This window comes from Gallus gallus, chromosome 19, assembly GCF_016699485.2.
Source record: "Gallus gallus isolate bGalGal1 chromosome 19, bGalGal1.mat.broiler.GRCg7b, whole genome shotgun sequence".
Taxonomy (NCBI): domain Eukaryota; kingdom Metazoa; phylum Chordata; class Aves; order Galliformes; family Phasianidae; genus Gallus; species Gallus gallus.
The window spans coordinates 8356758-8374013 of record NC_052550.1 but is presented as its reverse complement, the minus strand read 5'-3'; the positions used below and the strand labels follow the sequence as shown (position 1 = coordinate 8374013).

The following is a 17256-nucleotide window of genomic DNA, read 5'->3' as shown; positions in this document are numbered from 1 at the left end:
GTCATGATATATTTGTAAAGGGAGTAAAAATAATTACTGAGATGTCCAAGTAACTTAGTGGTAAACCAAAATATGTTAACAGGGCTGCACGCTTGTTTAAACTTCCTTCTAAATGAAGTGTTAGCAAACTTTTCAGTTAGATGTAATGACTATTTATTTGAATCCGTTAATTAGTTGAAATGGATAAAGCTAAAGCTGTACAGATGTCCTCTTTTTCAATAATTGAAATTAAATGTGTGAGACCTTGGTGGCTTGAGTTTAAACGAAAAATTATTTTCTTTCAACCTTTGTTTCTGTATCCTTAATTAATTCATCAAGCAGGCCACCCACATGTAGTCTGCAATAATGACCTTTTGCAAAAGTCTCCAGTTTTGTGACGGAATGTAAATCTGTTAAACATCCAAAGTTGAGTTGACAGAGAAATATTTGGCTGCTTAAAAAATACAGGACTGGGTTCTCAATGCTTTTGGTAGAGCGGCGTGATCGATGGTGCATCGCTGTATTGCGTCCACGCATCATCCAGAATGCATGGAAATATTTGAGTAAATATGTAAAAAAAATAACTTTAAAAGACCAACACGTTATTTTTTTTTAAGTTTTAAGATGTGATTGGTCCTTTTTTTCTGTTCCCTATTAACTTTTTATTGCATTAAAAGAGGAATTTTCAGAAAGCTGTGCACTGCTGCAGTTTCGAAAGTTCATTTGCTAAGAAGCTGATAACAATTGAACAAAGATGCTTATCAGGAGCAAGGATTGTAGTGAAAATTCATTCTAAAGCAAAAAGAGTATTCAGTAATAAAAGTTTAACTATATACATAATTCCGCTGATCATTAACACCAGGGCTTTTATTAAGAAGAACAGCTTTCACAAAAGCTAATTTGATGTTCTGATGCTCATATATTTGGCATCAATTTTGTTCACTTTTTATATCTACGTGTATTACAGAAGAATTCTTTTTATATATAAATATAAAAAGAGCAACAGGATTCCCTCAGAGCATAATACTGTCTGCCTTACTTTATTAAAGGAGATCTGTTTTTTGTCAAGAAGACATTTTTGTCTCAGATAAATGGTTCAGGCTGAGCATGAGGCTGTTTTGAGTTTATGCTGGATTCTATTAAAAGGAGTGCAGTAGTTAATGCCACAGATTTATCACTTTTAGCCCTTTTCCACTGATGTTTGACCTTGGCTATAAGTTGGAGGAGGCTGTCTGGGGAGGTCAGCTGGAGGGGGCTGGGGTTTGTGCATTTGCCATAGGAGCTGGGTTGGACACTGCCCCGTCTTCAGCTGTGTAAATCACCAGCCATCTTAAGTGTATGTGCACAGATCTCTTTATTATATAATACTCATATTTATAAATATTGCCAAAGTTATTTGTTTTTATGATGCTTAGATCATGCTTTCTTAATTTTATTAAGAGTAGGACCTGCGTGATTAAATTTGTGTCCATTTTTATTTGGGTTACTTTCATGTTTTATTTAAAAACATGTCTCCGCTGGGGTAAGTGGTGTAATTTGCCTCTAAGGATTAAAATAATTGAAGTCATAATTACTAGTGGCTTCTGTTCAGCAGCATGGAAAATGCAGCGAATGAAGAAAAATATTGCATAGGAGAAAAAAGCTTTGGTTTAAGCTATCTCCTGCCCTGAGTGCAAACACTGCTTTCTGATAGCAGATGTAACGATCCCCTAGGTGTATGTCTGTTTCTCTTTCAAAGTGAGATAAAGAGGACTTTATCCATCTCCTAACAACTGCAGCGCTCTGCTGGACTCTAAGAGAGCTGGCACGGGAGCTCGGCGGGTCCAGCCAAGGCTGGGCTTCTCTTGAAAGCTCTCTCAGTGAGACAATGTTTGGGCATCAGCAATGGGCAGAGTGGTGATTTCCATCTTGGGAGGAGAGCCTCAGTGGCTGTTTCTTGTTGGTTTTGTTTTTGTTTGTTTAAATGGGATTTCTATGTGTAATGATGGGGAACTCTGCAAGGAAGATACTTGAGCATCCTTAAGAACCTCAGCGGTGATGCAATTATAAGAGTAATGCAAAGATTTATGAACTTTTTTTCAATGAGAGACTTTGTAGGGCCTTTTGCTGTTATTAGCACAGTGGTTAAGAGGCCTCTACCTTGGAGAACAGAGCCTGTTTGGACTGAAAAAAAATTGCAGCCTTGGGATTCCTGTGGGATTTGTCTTCTCTGTGCTTTGGGAAAGTGAATGAGCTGCTTCCTTCGAGCTCTCTGAGAGAATGTGCACGTGTTATTAGGCAATTTGTACCACTGGCTTTATTTCCAAGAAAAATGTCCAGCTCCACTCTTTCCAGTGGTCAGAAGCCATGAACTGGTCAAAAGGAGCAAACTGTGCAGTGTCAGCACTGGTTTATGTGCCACTCTCTACCCACCGATGCTGTTCTCTCCAGCACCTTCCCAGGCACTTAGCACCCATATAGAGTGTTTTCTGAAATCTGTGAAGCTGAGTGGAAGAGGCCTTGAATGCCTCCTCCATTACTATATAGCTCCAGTCTTCATCCTTACCTGCATGAAATCTGCACTATTTCATTGAATCGCTGGAGTTGGAAAGGACCCTTAAAGGTCATCTGGTCCAACTCCCCTGCAGTGATCTGGGACACGTACCGCATGGATGCAGTTACATCCATATAAGGATCTTTAATTCAGAAAATAATAAATTCTGGTATAAAGCACCTTTTATTACATAAGCATAATTTTGTTTTCTTTAAGTTATATGTGATGGTAAAAACCCGTGCTATGATCTTAGAGCTGGGCAGGCTCTGAGCTGGAAGGGACCCATCCAGAAGGGCTCTGGCTGTTGGTGTGCTGAAGTCCACTGCTGCAGTTCCTTTGATTTTCTTTTTTTTTTTTCTCCATCCTTTGTAGTGTTGAAATTGTAAAAAGTGATGAATGTTTTCCCTAACTCTCCAGCGCAGAACTGTAAGGAAAGGGCACAACAAATCTTGCAGTACAGTCTGAGGATTTAAACACAAGTTGGTGATTTAATAGAAGTACGTTCCTGCCCCAGGAACAAGGATTTTTTCGTATTGCTTTTAAAAATATGAAGAACATTTCTGTAACTTCATCCTGTGTTGCACGGTGTGTTTCCACATGTGTGCCTCCCAATGAACTATTTGCACTCCGGGGCCGCAGTGGTAGGGAGGTCACAACTGGAGTGCTGAGTTCTCCACAGTCCAGGGATTTCCAGGTTTTTCAGTAAGGAGGGTGGTTTTGTTGTTGCTTTTATTTTGACTTGGCTGAGCTCACCTGGATGTTATGCCAATACATTCTTCTTCCTTTTATTTCTATCACAAATAATGGAATTGTAGTGCACTTAAAATAATTTTGCTGTATCTGAAAATCAGCTCCTATAGTGAAAGTGGCAGATTTTTCAAAAGGCTTGTATCTTAAACACGAAAGGTGTTATTTCAGGAAGGTGATTGTAAGCAATGATGATGAGTGTCGTGCAGTTACCATTAGATTAAATACAACAGCAAAGTATGTGCTGAGTTCATCCACTTTGCAGTCTGAAAAAGGATACAAGTTGTGGTATGAATGGCTTTAGCAGTGACTGAGATGCTGCTGATACCTACAAATCTCTACATTTCTTAGAGTAAATAGTTTTGTTTAATGGACTGGGTTTAGAAACCCTTCAGTTTGGTTTGTATGGCTGGTTTATGATGCTACTTTATCATGTATTTTTAATTAGTGAAATGTTCAGGATAAGTCTCTGTTACCTGAAAGTGGAAGTTGTGCGAAGAAGATGTAGAGAAGTTGTTATAGCAGTATATATAGCCTGAGAAAAGAGCACAGTTTCTTTGAAAAGCTCTTAGGAAGATCTCCAGACCCTTTGGTTAGTGGTTCTGGAATGAGCACGGAATGCTGACAACGGAAAGCAAAACCATAATTGTGCTTGTGTGACAGTGCCAAGTAATTGGAACGTTTAAAGTCAGTCAGGCGCAGGCTCTGCATCCATATTACGTGACTTCTTTAAACATTTAAAGATGATTTCTCTTTTTGAAGCATAAAAATATCTTCAAATTATTCTGATATCTGTTAGGAATAGGAAGTATTAGAAACATTTTGGATTGTTTTGGAAGCAGCAAACAAATTATTCTGAACTTGAAATGGGGAATTTTGCACTATTATCTCCATATTAAGAAAGTGGTTCTTGCTTACCGCAGATACTGTTTTCTTAAGTGCTTTTCTGATAGATCTTTCTCACTCTTTCTTAATTTAGTCCATAACATAATGTAACCAAGGAATAAAATACTTCTTAAGCTCTTGCATGTGTTTGACCCACGCATCTTTTGGCTCTGTTCCACAACTCTAAGCATCTTTTCCTTTACAGTGAATTAGATGCTAGTGATGCCTTTAGTTTCAGTCCCCTTCCACGGGCAGGGCTGCCAACCACACTACATCAGGCATCAGACCAGGCTGCCCAGGGCATCATCCAACCCGGCCTTGAAGTCCTCCAGCAGGGATAGAGCACCCACAGCTCTCTGGGCAGTTTGTGTCAGCACCTCACCTGACATTCCCCCTGACATCTAATCTATGTCTTCCCTCTTTTAGTTTAACTGTTCCCCCTTGTCCTGTCACCTGTAGTTTTCCTCCTGCTTATAAGCTCCCTTCAAGTATTTCAAGGCCTCTATTAGGTCTCCTGAGTGTTTTCTTCTCCAGGCTGAACAATCCCTGCTCCCGCAGCCTCAGATTCTATGCAGGCATTTATACTTAGTGTAGCAAAGTAGTAACAGTTTTCCAGTTTTGCTTATTTGAATACGATGGGTAGATAGGGAGCGTAATCCTTTCTTGGTGGTAGTCGGTTCTTTAAATGTTTCTCATTCTTTATCTGAAAAAATTACAGAAGATTATTTTTAGTTCACATGCAGTCATATTTCGAGTTCATTCCACTGTTTGTATCCTATAAAACAAATCCTGTGTCAGTAAGATGATATTTTCAATTAAGTATATTTTTATTTACTAACCTTACTGTGTCTCCATTAATATTGTGCAGGTACTTGTCAGTGAGGACTCTGACAGTGCTGGTATTGTGGCCCACTTCCCTGCACATGAAAAGCCTATTTGCTGCATGGCTTTTAACCCTAGTGGTAAGTTACTTTACTAATTTAATGCAATAGTTTCAATCTGAAGTAGCTGTTACACTGTGGTATGAATGAGTCTAGCAATTCACATGTAGCAGAAGCACTAAGGAAATGTGTTTTGTTGGCTGTCCTGCTGGCCCAGCATCCAGATGTTCTGACATACAGGTACCCAGAGGATCAGCATGTTTATTAAATTATACTACTCCATAAATATTAAAATAAAGTGAGTGACTTCACTGACACCGGTTTCTAAAGGAACTGAAAGCAATGTTACGTGTTTTGTTCTTGAAAAGACTGCAGTTGTGCCTCTTACTTCTAAGTAAAATCATCTCTAATCTGAAAATACTTCTAAGAAACTCATCAAAAATTCCCATTCCTCTCAATAAATGAGTAAGAACTGTGGGCGGCAGAGATCTCATCTGTTAATAAATCTTCATGTGACAACTAATGTGCTTATTATCTCATTTTAAGACAGCAAAAAAAAAAACAGTTGATTGCAGTAGCAAAGAAAGAAATGGCCGGTGAATCAACAGCTTCCTCCGGCCGAAATGAACCATTTCTAACCGTAGCAAATGCCAGAAGGGGTCTTGGGAATGAAGTCACATTTCAAAGAATAAAGCTAAGTGTCTGTCATTTACGTTTTCACTTTCAGTGACCAGTTGGTCTTACTCTGACATCCCATCTGTTATGTCAGAACTCTTTAGTAGCTGTGTGCAGTTTGCAGCATTTTCACTGTGAGTTTTTGACATAAAAAACTGTATTCTCATCTGGTTGTGTTTTCTTCAGTTACTTAAGAGATTTTGTTGTGGAACTCTTTTGGATAAAAGTGAGAATCAACCATATCAATTCCAGAACAGTATTATTTTTGCTTTGTAGTGTGGCAGGAAGGTAATAAATATAATAGAGTCAAATAATGCTGATTAAGCAAAAGAGCTGCTTAAATCAGAACATTGTATGGATATTAATTGAATGTTTTCTTAAGATAATTTTATGTTTATATAGGTGTATGGCAAGCAGTGTGCAAAAGCAAATTAACTTATTTTAACTGAATATTAGCATACTATTGGATTGCTAGTATCATGATCTGGTTCCTTTGCTTTACTCAGGTACTAAAATTAAGATCCTTTGTATGTGATGTAGCAGACTGTTACCTGATGTCTGATGGTGCAGTGAGGTATTTCAGGGGAAGATGCTTTTTCCAATCCGTTACTTTTGGCAGTTTGCAGGTGGTGCATTACGAGGTATTTGTTGGAGGGATGATTTACAGCAAGGTACTGAATCATACTGCATGTCTTGGGTGCAGAGCAATATCAGAACAGTTGAAAACTATTACCTCAGCTGCTTCCAGTACGAAAACAGCACTTCACAATGTATCCTGGGTTCTTTATTTAGCTTCAAGGCAGAATTTCATTTGAAGCCAGTATTGTAACATCATCGTAATCCATTATGTCGTGGTGTATTGCCAGTCAGCTGCTTTCATTACAAAGCAGAACAAAACAAGAAGTGGCTTTTGATACTGTCATCTTCTTTTGGCTGCTTGGAGTGAAAAAACACCTTTACTCATAAGTCGAAGTGCTGTCTGTGATGCTGCAATAAGACATGGTGAGTGCAAGCTGCTGCCAAAAAGGCAGACAGTGATCTATTTTAGTGAACTGCTTTATTATCTGTGTCTGATCAAATATCCTGATTTCATCATGTCTCATCTGAAGGGCTCGTGGGTTCTTCAGCTCTGTAAAAACTTAAACATTATCTTAAAAAAAAAAAAAAAAAAGCCCACAAAGCAGCAACAAACAAACAAAACCTCACCACTGATACTGGAAGCCACTGACGTGCAGTGGATGTAAAGTACAGATGTGTGTGATTTCTGTGTAATAAAGCAATGGAACTGAGTGCCACGGCCACAATGAGCCGTGTTTTGGAGGTATCGATCCCCAGTCAGATAATGCTGCTGGTTTGTGCTACGTGCTTTTGTACCAAACAAGGTGCTTGCAAGGGCCAGGGTAATGAGTTGTGAAGAATTAGCAGGACAAAATCTACGCATTTTGTTCTTAGAATAGTTCCTGAAAAGGAGTAACGTATTGCTTTGTTGTAGTGAGGAATCCAAGAGAAAGGAAAAGAGGCTCCCTGATGTCAGTAAATGGTGTAGTTGTATGTTTCTTCAGTTTTTCTTCTAGAAACCAAAAAGAATTCCTTTTTATTCCTCTGCAAGGCAAATAAATGGTGCGGATGTCTGAGCTGGGTCGAGTGGCAACCAGAACTTGCTGTAAGTGCGGCCTTTGGCATCAGCTGCATTACGAGGCCCAATCGTGAAGGAACAAGCAGAGGTGTCTCTGCACAGTACTTCATTGTGCTCTGGAGATGTTTCTGTAATGACTTACTTAGATCCACCTTTTGTTCAGATTCAAGACAAGCCACTGAATCTTTTCTTTTCTGATTAGAGGTATGCAAACACAGTAAACTTGGCATACAGTTAGCATTTTTTTCTTTAATTAGGTCTATGGCTGCTCTGAAAATCCAGTTGTATAATAGCTAACAAACTTCTGAAATACCATTGCTGAGTGTGCATAGAGGGCACTGTGGGTGTCAGTGAAAGGCAGCTGCTGCAGGCTGCGGTAAGCATCAGGTCCACCCTTATATTTTGGACAAAGGAAGAAGGCTTCTAACTTTTAGGAAGACTTTTATTAAAACCTTTCAAGAGGAGAGTTAAGTAATACAAGGAAGTAAAGTAATATTCATGGTCTGGGGACTGTAATCCTGTACCTCTGGCACATATGTTGATGTAGTGGAAACAAGAAGCTTATACTCACAAAAAGACTCCAGGAACGCTTACTTGAATTCGCTTATTAAATGAAAATCACTTTAAGCTTCTGTGTGGGTGCTTTTACTCAGTGCTAGTACTGGGATGGTTTATTTTAGCTTGAATATTCGCTTTCAGATGAATTCAGGGTTGGTTTATTATGCACGGTGTCCACGCAAAAAGATTAGTCTCCTAATCCATATATATATATATATTTGTGTGCGTGTATATGTAATATATATATGCATATACATATATAAGAATCCTATCTGCTACATGATGGAGATCAAGAGGAGTTTATTATGTAGGCTCTGGGTGAAAATGATAAATTTTGGAAGTTCACAAGAGGAAGGAATACACTATAGGGGATTACTTAATTTGAGGAAAGCCTCCAAGCTTTTAACGTGATGGTGAAGGTCTGCCAGGAATTGTAAGCGTATGCAGTGTCTGAAATAGGGAGAGGAAATGAGAAGAGGGAAGGGAAAGGATTAAATGCTACCAATTAGAATCAGTTGCTCAATGATAAACTGGATTAAATCTAAAATAGAGTGTGTCTAGACTGGAGACTGAAAGAACCGTACAAACATCCTCATTTTTCATTATATTGTATTATTTGATGTTGTAACTTAGAGAGGAGGAAAAAACCTCACCAATTCTGATGTCAGCCATAGTCCATTAAAACTAATTCACTTTCTTCCATCATAGACATTGAGATGGTTGTTAGTCACTGTTGTTAAAGTCAATAAATACACTAGTCTGCACAGGCCTCTGGCAAGAGCTGCTATGGAAATTTCTGTATTCTGCTTCATTTAAGCGTTTTGGGGTTTTTGCTATTCCCTTTAATATTGGTCCAAAGCATTTGTTGTGTTACTTTCATGTAAGGTCTCAGGACTCAAGTGAGGTTGTGGGTGCAAATATCCCAGATTGGGAATTAGGACTGAAATGTGATCTGGGAGGCGTGAGGACTGCTGCCTCTTGTTTTGTGTAAGCCATCCCAAACACAAACTTCATAGGGTATATATTATTTGGATTTTAGATTTCCATGATTAAAAGAAATGGTTGTTGTTATTATTATTTTTCAAGGAAAATTTGCTCCCCGCTCGGAAAGAAAAGAAAGCGTTTTGTTTTGGAGGGCAATGAGATACTGTTTTTTTTTTTTTTTATCTTTTCATGTAAGAACCTGAAAACTGAGAAGGGGAGCATTTGTTTCATGTTTGAAAAGCACATCAAAGTGTATACTTTTTTTTCTAAAATATCATTATACTTCTCTCTACTTGAGGAATATATTCTGAAATGAATTGAAAATGGCAGTTTTCATACTATCCCATTTTTTTCATCTGATTCTTCACTTTATCTATGATTTTAAATGAACGTGGCCTCCTTCTGCCATTTCTAAACAGATTACTTTCAAGTGTGCTCAGGTTCCTGATTCTCTACCTGGTCTGTATTTTTAATTCTAGGTGTTCTGGCAAATTATTTGTGTGGATTTTTATAAGGACATAATGGGAAAAACCAACAGCCACCCATGCTTTTGTTTTTAAAGGTCCGTGAGTAAGGTTTGCACATAGCAGGAGCTTCATGCTGCACTGCCCGTTTGTAGTTCTTTCGTGGGGTTTTGTAATGCATCATTTCTATGGCATTAATCATCTCATCACTGGATGCACTTCAATGGGCTCCGCACTGACACACATGCAAACACATCATACGTACACACACAAATTCTGTGCCCCTGGTGTGTGAGAAACATTATGGAAAAATTACACAGACGCTGCCCATTGCTCAAACGTGTTCTGATGAGAAACCACCAGCAAACAGTCATTGTTTACAGACCACATCTCGAAGGAGAAGTTAAAAATACAGTGAAATTTACGTGACGGAATAACGGAGCGAAGTGAGCTCCAAAGCAAACGCTGCTTGGCCGGCCGGCTGGCACGCAGGCTGTGGTGTATGGCTTCTATTCATAGACGTGAAATTAAAGGATGCAGTTAAACGCAGTTGTGAAACGTCCAGTCCAACAGCTGCATTTAGTTTGTTTTTCAATTTCTCATTGCCTTTCTTGTTTATTAGCTGTGACTCTGAGGTCAGAATTAAAACAAATATTTTAATGGCAGCATTTATGATGTTGGCAGGGAGCGCTGCGGCTCAGCGCTGTGATTCGGACGCGGCGATCTGGGTGGTGTGAGGAGTCCCCTCCGACTTGAAACGGAGTCACCATTGGTGAGACTTCTCCAGTGCATGATGTCTGTAAATCACACAACCCGTGAGCATCGTGCAGTCAGGATCTGCTGTGGAGATCTTTCGGCAAAATGCACGTGCTGAAAGGATCTCCTTTCAGCAGTTTTAGGAGGCTGAGAGGGAGGATCTTTATATACACTTTTACCACATTAAAAACTAACAAAATTCCTCTGTTCCTTTTGACAGATCTGAGGTATAAAGGCCTTTATGAACTGTGATAATTAAAACCAACTCATCCGTAAATTATACACGTCCGTCCGTCCTATCGAAATGGTTATAGTTGCTTTTAAGAGTAATTTTAGAGACTATGGGCTGTGGTTTTGTTTTGGTAAATTGTCTTTACTTTGCCACATTTAAAAGAAAATTAGACATTATATTTGTGCTCACACTGAATATTAGTTGCTAAATACATTGTTGTCCACACTTGTGCAAGTTCTATAAAACCATAGATAATGCAATCAAAATAGAATCCATAAGGAAGGAAATAAGATCAGTGTTTCAGAAATCACTTCCATGCAGATCGGGTTTTACATTATATTAACATTTCTATTGGGCACATTTTAGGGTAAGTTTCCCCTCCACCCTCTTGAAAAACAGAACATTTTATAGACACACCAAACTTTATAAAGCATTATATATGGTGATGCTGAAAGCCTCCTTTTCTATTTTAACTTCTTATTTAAATGTGGAATGTTTTGAAGCTTAGTGTACAGTCTTACTAGTGTTTTGAAGATGATAAATAGTAAATTACTGGAATTTGGGAAGTTGCACAGATAAAGGGTTTTAATACAAATTTTGTGGTGTTTGAAGTTACAGCAGTTCTTTTCACCCTCATCCTGCTGTGAAGACTTGAAATGATGCTTGGGATTCTTGGCTGCCCAAGAGCATGCTTTCTAGTTGCAGAGGTTTGCTCACTGATACCTGGGTGAAGCACGTTCTCCAGCACAGAGGTTTTGAGCTAATGAACGTGTGCCAGGCTAAGCTGCTTGCTTGTCATATCTCGGAAAATATTTTATAATCAGTTATAGGTATTCCAGTTTAAAGCAAAATTTACTGTATGTCAAAATTATTGATCATTGTACAGGTTAATGATGGTTTTTGGCAAGCTTTTTGTATGTTATATGAATGATAGCTGTGGTTTATAGGTTAAATTTCAGATTGTTGGTGACAGTTTTAATGAACACTTTAAAATCATATTCATTTTATTGTCTCTAACATAATTTCATTCTGTGCAATTCACTGGTTAATGGATAGTCTGTTCATTTATCTAGTGCACGGGTCAATAAGTTTCGTTCTCTCCTCCCTGTAGAGGGGAGGAAGGGCCAGATCCTCTCCTGCTTACAAAGGAAGGTATGTTTTATATCATCTGCTCTCCCTGACGCGTACACTGTGGGAGCACAGCGCCAGCAGCAGCCCTGCGAGTGGAGGGTGCTGCAGGAGAGCACAGGCGGCGTATGCCGTGCTGCCTCCTTCCCAGGCAGTGCTAGCGGTGCTGATGTGCTTTTATTCTTTCGTTTTTATTTTTCACCATGGTGACTTTGTAAGCCTGAAGGGAAATTGTAGCCCACTTGTGTGTTACACCATGGCGTGGGCTGCAGAAGGAGAGTTTCATGTGAAAATTAGGTAGAAATGACATCTGTAGGCTGTTGCAGTTAATTTGTACATTCTGGCAGCATAAGTTCTCAGCCAGGGTTGTGGTGGAGTCAGCGGCGGTAGAGCAAGAAGAGAATGTGCTTCACAAAGCTGAGAAACCTCCTCGCTTTCTGGCTGCTGCATTCGTGCTGTAAGTGGGTGTCGGGGTGAATAACCTCCATGTCTGAAGTAAAATCCCCCGCCTCCGGCTGAACTCTGGTAGCATTTTTCCAAGCAGAGTGCTGTGTTTCTGCCAGGTTGCTGAGATCCTTGCCTCTCAGCTCTTATAGAAATTTGAGACAATTAATATTTGTTCCTAAAGCTGGCACCATTCCTTACAAGCGTTAGGGGATACCAGCTATCCTCTGTGGCAACTAATCACGTGGCCACATTGCCTTTGATTTTCTGTATTCTTCTGTGCCGTTGAATTGGGATAGTCTTACATAAGTGGAGAACAATTTCTGGCTTATCCCAAGAAGCAGAACCAGGCTCTCCTTAGCTGAAGGTAATGTGAATCAGACCTTCACAAGACTACCATACTTATCAGTTGTTTTTAACCTCCATGCAGAAGAGCACATTTGGGAGCTCCGTGCTGATCGCTGTAATGCTTCTCAGACACAAAGTCTTAAGGATGCGTAAGCGTGAGTGAGGGGAATGTGAAAAAATCAGTTCAGCAATTTGTAGATAAAAGCCGAGAGCAGTCAGCCCTACATTTAAATATGTTGTCTAATTTGGAGCATATCGATGTGTCAGGTTTGATTCTGAGGAACATCTTCTGTCCATCTTCTTCCTCTGCACTTGCATTCTGTGGAAGCACAAGGTTAAGCGCACTGATCTAGCAAATGATTTTGGAAGGTAGGCTGAGCTCCTGAGAGAGAAATGGGGAATGGTACATAGGTCTGAATTCCCTTTTCCACCCATGTTCATCAGCAGTGCTGTGCCTGAGCAGTGGCAGCAGGCCCTGCTCCCGCTGGCTGCCCGGTGTGTGGCCTCCCTTGGCTGGCTGGCACAGCCCCAGGCATGGACTCCTGTGGAAAGTCATAGCTGCACAGTACCTGTAATGCTGCAGGCCAGTAACGGATTGCAGCACTTCAGGATTTTGCCCGGCTTCTGCTGTTTGCTTTTGCTGTCCCCCATCAGTCAGACGCCGTGAGGATTGCTCTGGGAGTTAAGAGCAGAAGCTTGTGCACCTACTTGAAATGGAAGTCATTTGTGTCTGTTACTGGAAGCACTGTTTTGTTTCTCAGTTGCGCCGAGGAGGGAAGGCTTCCCAAGAACTGTATCTGCATAAAATCCAGTAGGTGGCTGTGGGTAGCCGGGAAAGATGAGAATTATCCTGTACTGGATTTTTTTATTTTATTTTTTGAGAGCTTGTGCTTCAGTTGCCAATTTTGTTGAGGGAAGTAGCAAGGCTTACAGCCTCTGGGAAGGAGGTTTAGTTAAGAAGTGTGGCGGTGGTCTTCTGGGACGGCCTGTTTGAGTACAAGCTTTTCTGTACACATCCTACGTGTGTCCACAGAAGTTTGTCAGCTGCAGGGTTCTGTCATGTTCTTCTCACCATCTGGGAGGTGTAATTAAAAGCAATATTTTTTGGTACAAGCTCTTAAAAAGAACTGGAAATACTATAATTATAATGCTCTTGTAGCAATACTTAAGTACACCTTCAGTTTGGTAGTAGCACAGCTTTTAAATTTATGGGATGAGGGAGGTACATTCTGCTATATATTAAGTAGCATGTATCAGTAACATTATATACAGCAATACATACTGTGTACGGACGTGTAAATTCATACAGCTACCTTGCAAGTTCAAAACATTCATCCTGTTTCGACCAAGGAGGTTAGTACATACAGCAGGAAAGATTTTGGAAGTGAGACTTGATTGCTGCTGAGTTAAAGGCGAGATTCTTAATGCTAAGAAAGATTCCAAAGAAGCAGGTGAAGAGAGGAAGAAATGTTCTCAGTGAAAAGGCAGTGGGAGACTTTTCAAGTCGTGGGTAGTTAATTGAATGAATAGTGGCATAATTCCAGGAATGCAAGAAGGGGCTAGAAAAAAGGTTTGCAAACAGTATAGGAGACAAAGAGCAGAAATCAAAGCTATTGCTGCAATTTCAATCCACTTTATTACAATAGTGGTTAAAAAGAAAGGTACATTGAAAATGAACTGTAAGAAATTCAGGCTCGTGATGTTAGGCATTGAAAGCTACTGTTAGGTAAGCTAAAAGGTTGAGAAGCTGTCATCCACTCGAGGTCATGCAGCAAGTTGTGTCAGTGAAGGATGTTACATAGGATTCTGACTCCACTGCTGAAACCAGGAAGTGATATGTCAGACCCAGGTCTGTTTTGTACTTAGGTTTTGTTGTTGTTCTTTAGTTATGGTTATTTAAATCTCGGAGAGAAAGTCTGTAAAAGGTAAAAAAAAAAAAAAAAAGACTAAAAGTGCAGTTCTTCATAAATATCAGTTTTTCTTTAAAATGTGGTAAGTAAATGATCTGCTTTCCAAAAATGTTACTCCTACCAGATGAGTGACTGAGAGCTGTGAAGTGCAACACATCTAAATTTTAAATAACTACGCTTCCTTGGCTACAAAAGAGTTTTTCCGTCCATTAATAATGAGAAAATTAATGTTGGACCAGCAGTGAAACAGATGAAGCTGTATACCCGTTGGGATGCCTGACTGCACCTTTAACAGACCTGAAATTCCTCTGATTATTTAAATGTTCTATATTGAAATGTGATGGTGGCCTTGAGTTAATAGTTAAAGAGGTTTAAATTGGAATGTCCCTGCAAAAGTCTTTCCCATTGATCGGAGCAAGTGGGCAGAAAAATACCTGGTTTGATTGTTGGAAAGCAACAAAAACTGTGCAAACAGACTTGTATTAAGCACGTAGATTACTTAAGGGTTGGAGGTGTCTTTTATAATAGCAAATTCATGTACTGTAACACTGATTTCCTGCAACCAGCGCCTCATCGTGCTGGGACTTTTGTAATGACTGCAGCTTTCTTAACAAGTTTGCAAGATGAATCTTACTTTGGAGCATCACTCTCCTGGATGTGTCATCTGTCATTAGCCAGGTTGATGTCAGTGAGAATGGCCTCTTTCTGAAACTATTTCCACGTTTATTCTTCTATATTTTTAAGATTTCAGTTGTATATGTCCCTCCCTTGTTTGTTTTTTTTTCCCATTTTCCTTAAAGGCCTCCCTGCAGGAAACCCATTTTCATTCTACAGACATATTCCTTTAAACCTGTGGTTCGCTATTAGATAATCACTCTCATTTCAAATAGCTGTGATTCAGGTAAGTATTGGTTTTAGCAGTCTGAAATAAAATCCCTCTTTGTTTCCTGAAGTTTTTACCCTGGAAGTACATGGAAAAGGATCTTAAACCTGGGGAGAAGTATATATGAAAGTCTGTAATTGGGGCTTCGTGTTATGTGCATGAAAGAAATGCACTGAAAAAGAGGGCTGGTGTTGTACAGGGTGTTAATCCTCCCATTTTTAAATTTTGGAAGGATACGACTATCAGTATTTTAAATCCATCACTACTTAACCTTTTTGAAAGCTGTCTTTATTAATCCAAGCACCAAACCGATTATCTCCAAAGAAATTTACCCCTAAGCCAGAACGAAGTAATGCAGCAGTGGTATTTCCTAGAAGGTTTGAATGGAGCCCATGTCCACTTTCAGAGTTCTGATATGTGGGAGGGGGAGGAACATAGGAAACGTTTCTCAGTCATCAAATTGATATCTTCATGCAAATATTTTACTGCTGGAATAGTACATTTGAATCTATTCTTTACTGCAGATAGAACTTCTATATAAATAATTGATATCCACCTATGTTCCATGGTAGGTTTTTTTCATTACTGCCAGCAATTCTCCCTTTGATATGAAGCCCTGAAGAGGCGGATCTTGGTGTCCAGTCTTTCACTATGTGCTGTTTCTGTACTTTTCTACATTTCAGTGCTTTTTGTAGTCTGATTCCCCACCTTGAAGATCAAAGGAGTTTTTGGGTCTTTGTTTCTTTAAGCTTAAAAATATGCGATTGTCCCAATCCAACATTGTTTGTAATCTATTTAATTTTTCCATAGCTAGTTTCATCCTACTGCATAAAATCTCACCATTTACTGAAGGTTGCTTCTTTGTCACCTTTATATGGCCAACTAAGTTTTTTCCACCTTTTTATAGAAGTCTTGCATTTTATTAAAATTTGTCAGTGACAAAACAGGTGAATTTTAATATAATGCTGAATCTGTTGAAGAGATGGGCACTTGTAGAGGTTGGTCTGCTCGGGTATCACTGGTGGTGAATACACTCTGTTTTGATACTTCATAGGTTTGTAATTACTTGTAAAATACATTAAAATGATTATCAGAGCACTCATTTAGCACAGCAGGCATAGTTAATGAGTTGTTAATGCCCTGTAGCATTAAAGACGTGCAAATATATAAAAAATTCAAATTATTTCCCATCTTGAATACAGTGACAAAAGCTGTGCAGACTTCAAGGAGGTCAGGATTTTATCCTCCCTCTGTAACATTCACTTTATTGTAATTCCAATTAAAAGAGAAAAACACAATAATATATTTCAGCAGTAAAATGTTTATTGCAGTCTGTGCGACTGGAGCAAAGCCCCAAACACCACTGCAACGGTGGTGGCTGTGGATCTGTGTCCCTTGTGGAGGAGTTACAAGCAGGGCTGGAAGAAAAGGAGTCTGTTCCCTTTGATCTTTCGCCCTCATTTACTCTGCTGCCCTCAGTGTGCGTTCTTTAGCTTAGGGAGGGAGAAACCCATCCTGATTGAGGTTTACTATTTATTGGGCCATCAGCTGTAGTCAGTTAGCGTTTGGAACTGCTGAGTAGTATTTAGGCCATAAAGCATACTGCTGAGCTGTCTGGTAGGCATAGCAAAGGTCTGGTGGATTCCATACGTCCACTCCAACCACCAGATATTTGGATTAAATACATAACTGTCCTGATAGTGTTAAAGTGCAGAGCAATCACCAGAGTACACTCACTGCTAATTATTCAGATACAAGATAACTCGTTTTCTGTTTCTGTTGACTTGCTAATTCCTAATATTTATCTTCAATTTTTTTATATCTTTATGCATTTGATTTTTCTAAATGAATTACAATAAAGTCAGAGTTTCCTTATTTCATTCAGCTTTCAGAGACCATATTTTATAGTGATGGCATTTATGTTACACTCAGAAGTATACATGGGCTCAGCAGCACAAATAGTTGGGTATATTTTGATTAGTATCAGCCTCAGAAAGGAGTTAAGTGAGTAGAAATAAAGCTACTGTTCATGGGTGGGTTGCATGTTTCATAAAAACACGGACCATATAAGCTTGGTCACATCTTCCATGGTTGGTCTGAGGCTTTTGGAAAGGAATAGCGATGCACCCAGCAGAGTGAAGGGAAGGATGCAGAGTGAGTGTGCGGGCTGTCAGGAGTGCTGTAACCGGCGTGGTTCCTCTGAGTGCTCTGAT

General features: G+C 39.5%; 1 protein-coding gene across 21 annotated transcripts in view; it reads left to right on the top strand.

Moving 5' to 3' along the window:
* The window catches only part of BCAS3 (BCAS3, microtubule associated cell migration factor), a 302111-nt gene that overhangs the window by 61539 nt on the left and 223316 nt on the right, over positions 1–17256 (top strand). For all 21 annotated transcript variants that reach the window (XM_040650521.2, XM_004946730.5, XM_004946729.5 and 18 more), the window contains exon 13: positions 5013–5106. In XM_040650521.2, the coding sequence (XP_040506455.1) occupies positions 5013–5106 (94 nt within the window). The remainder of the gene's footprint in view (positions 1–5012; positions 5107–17256) is intronic.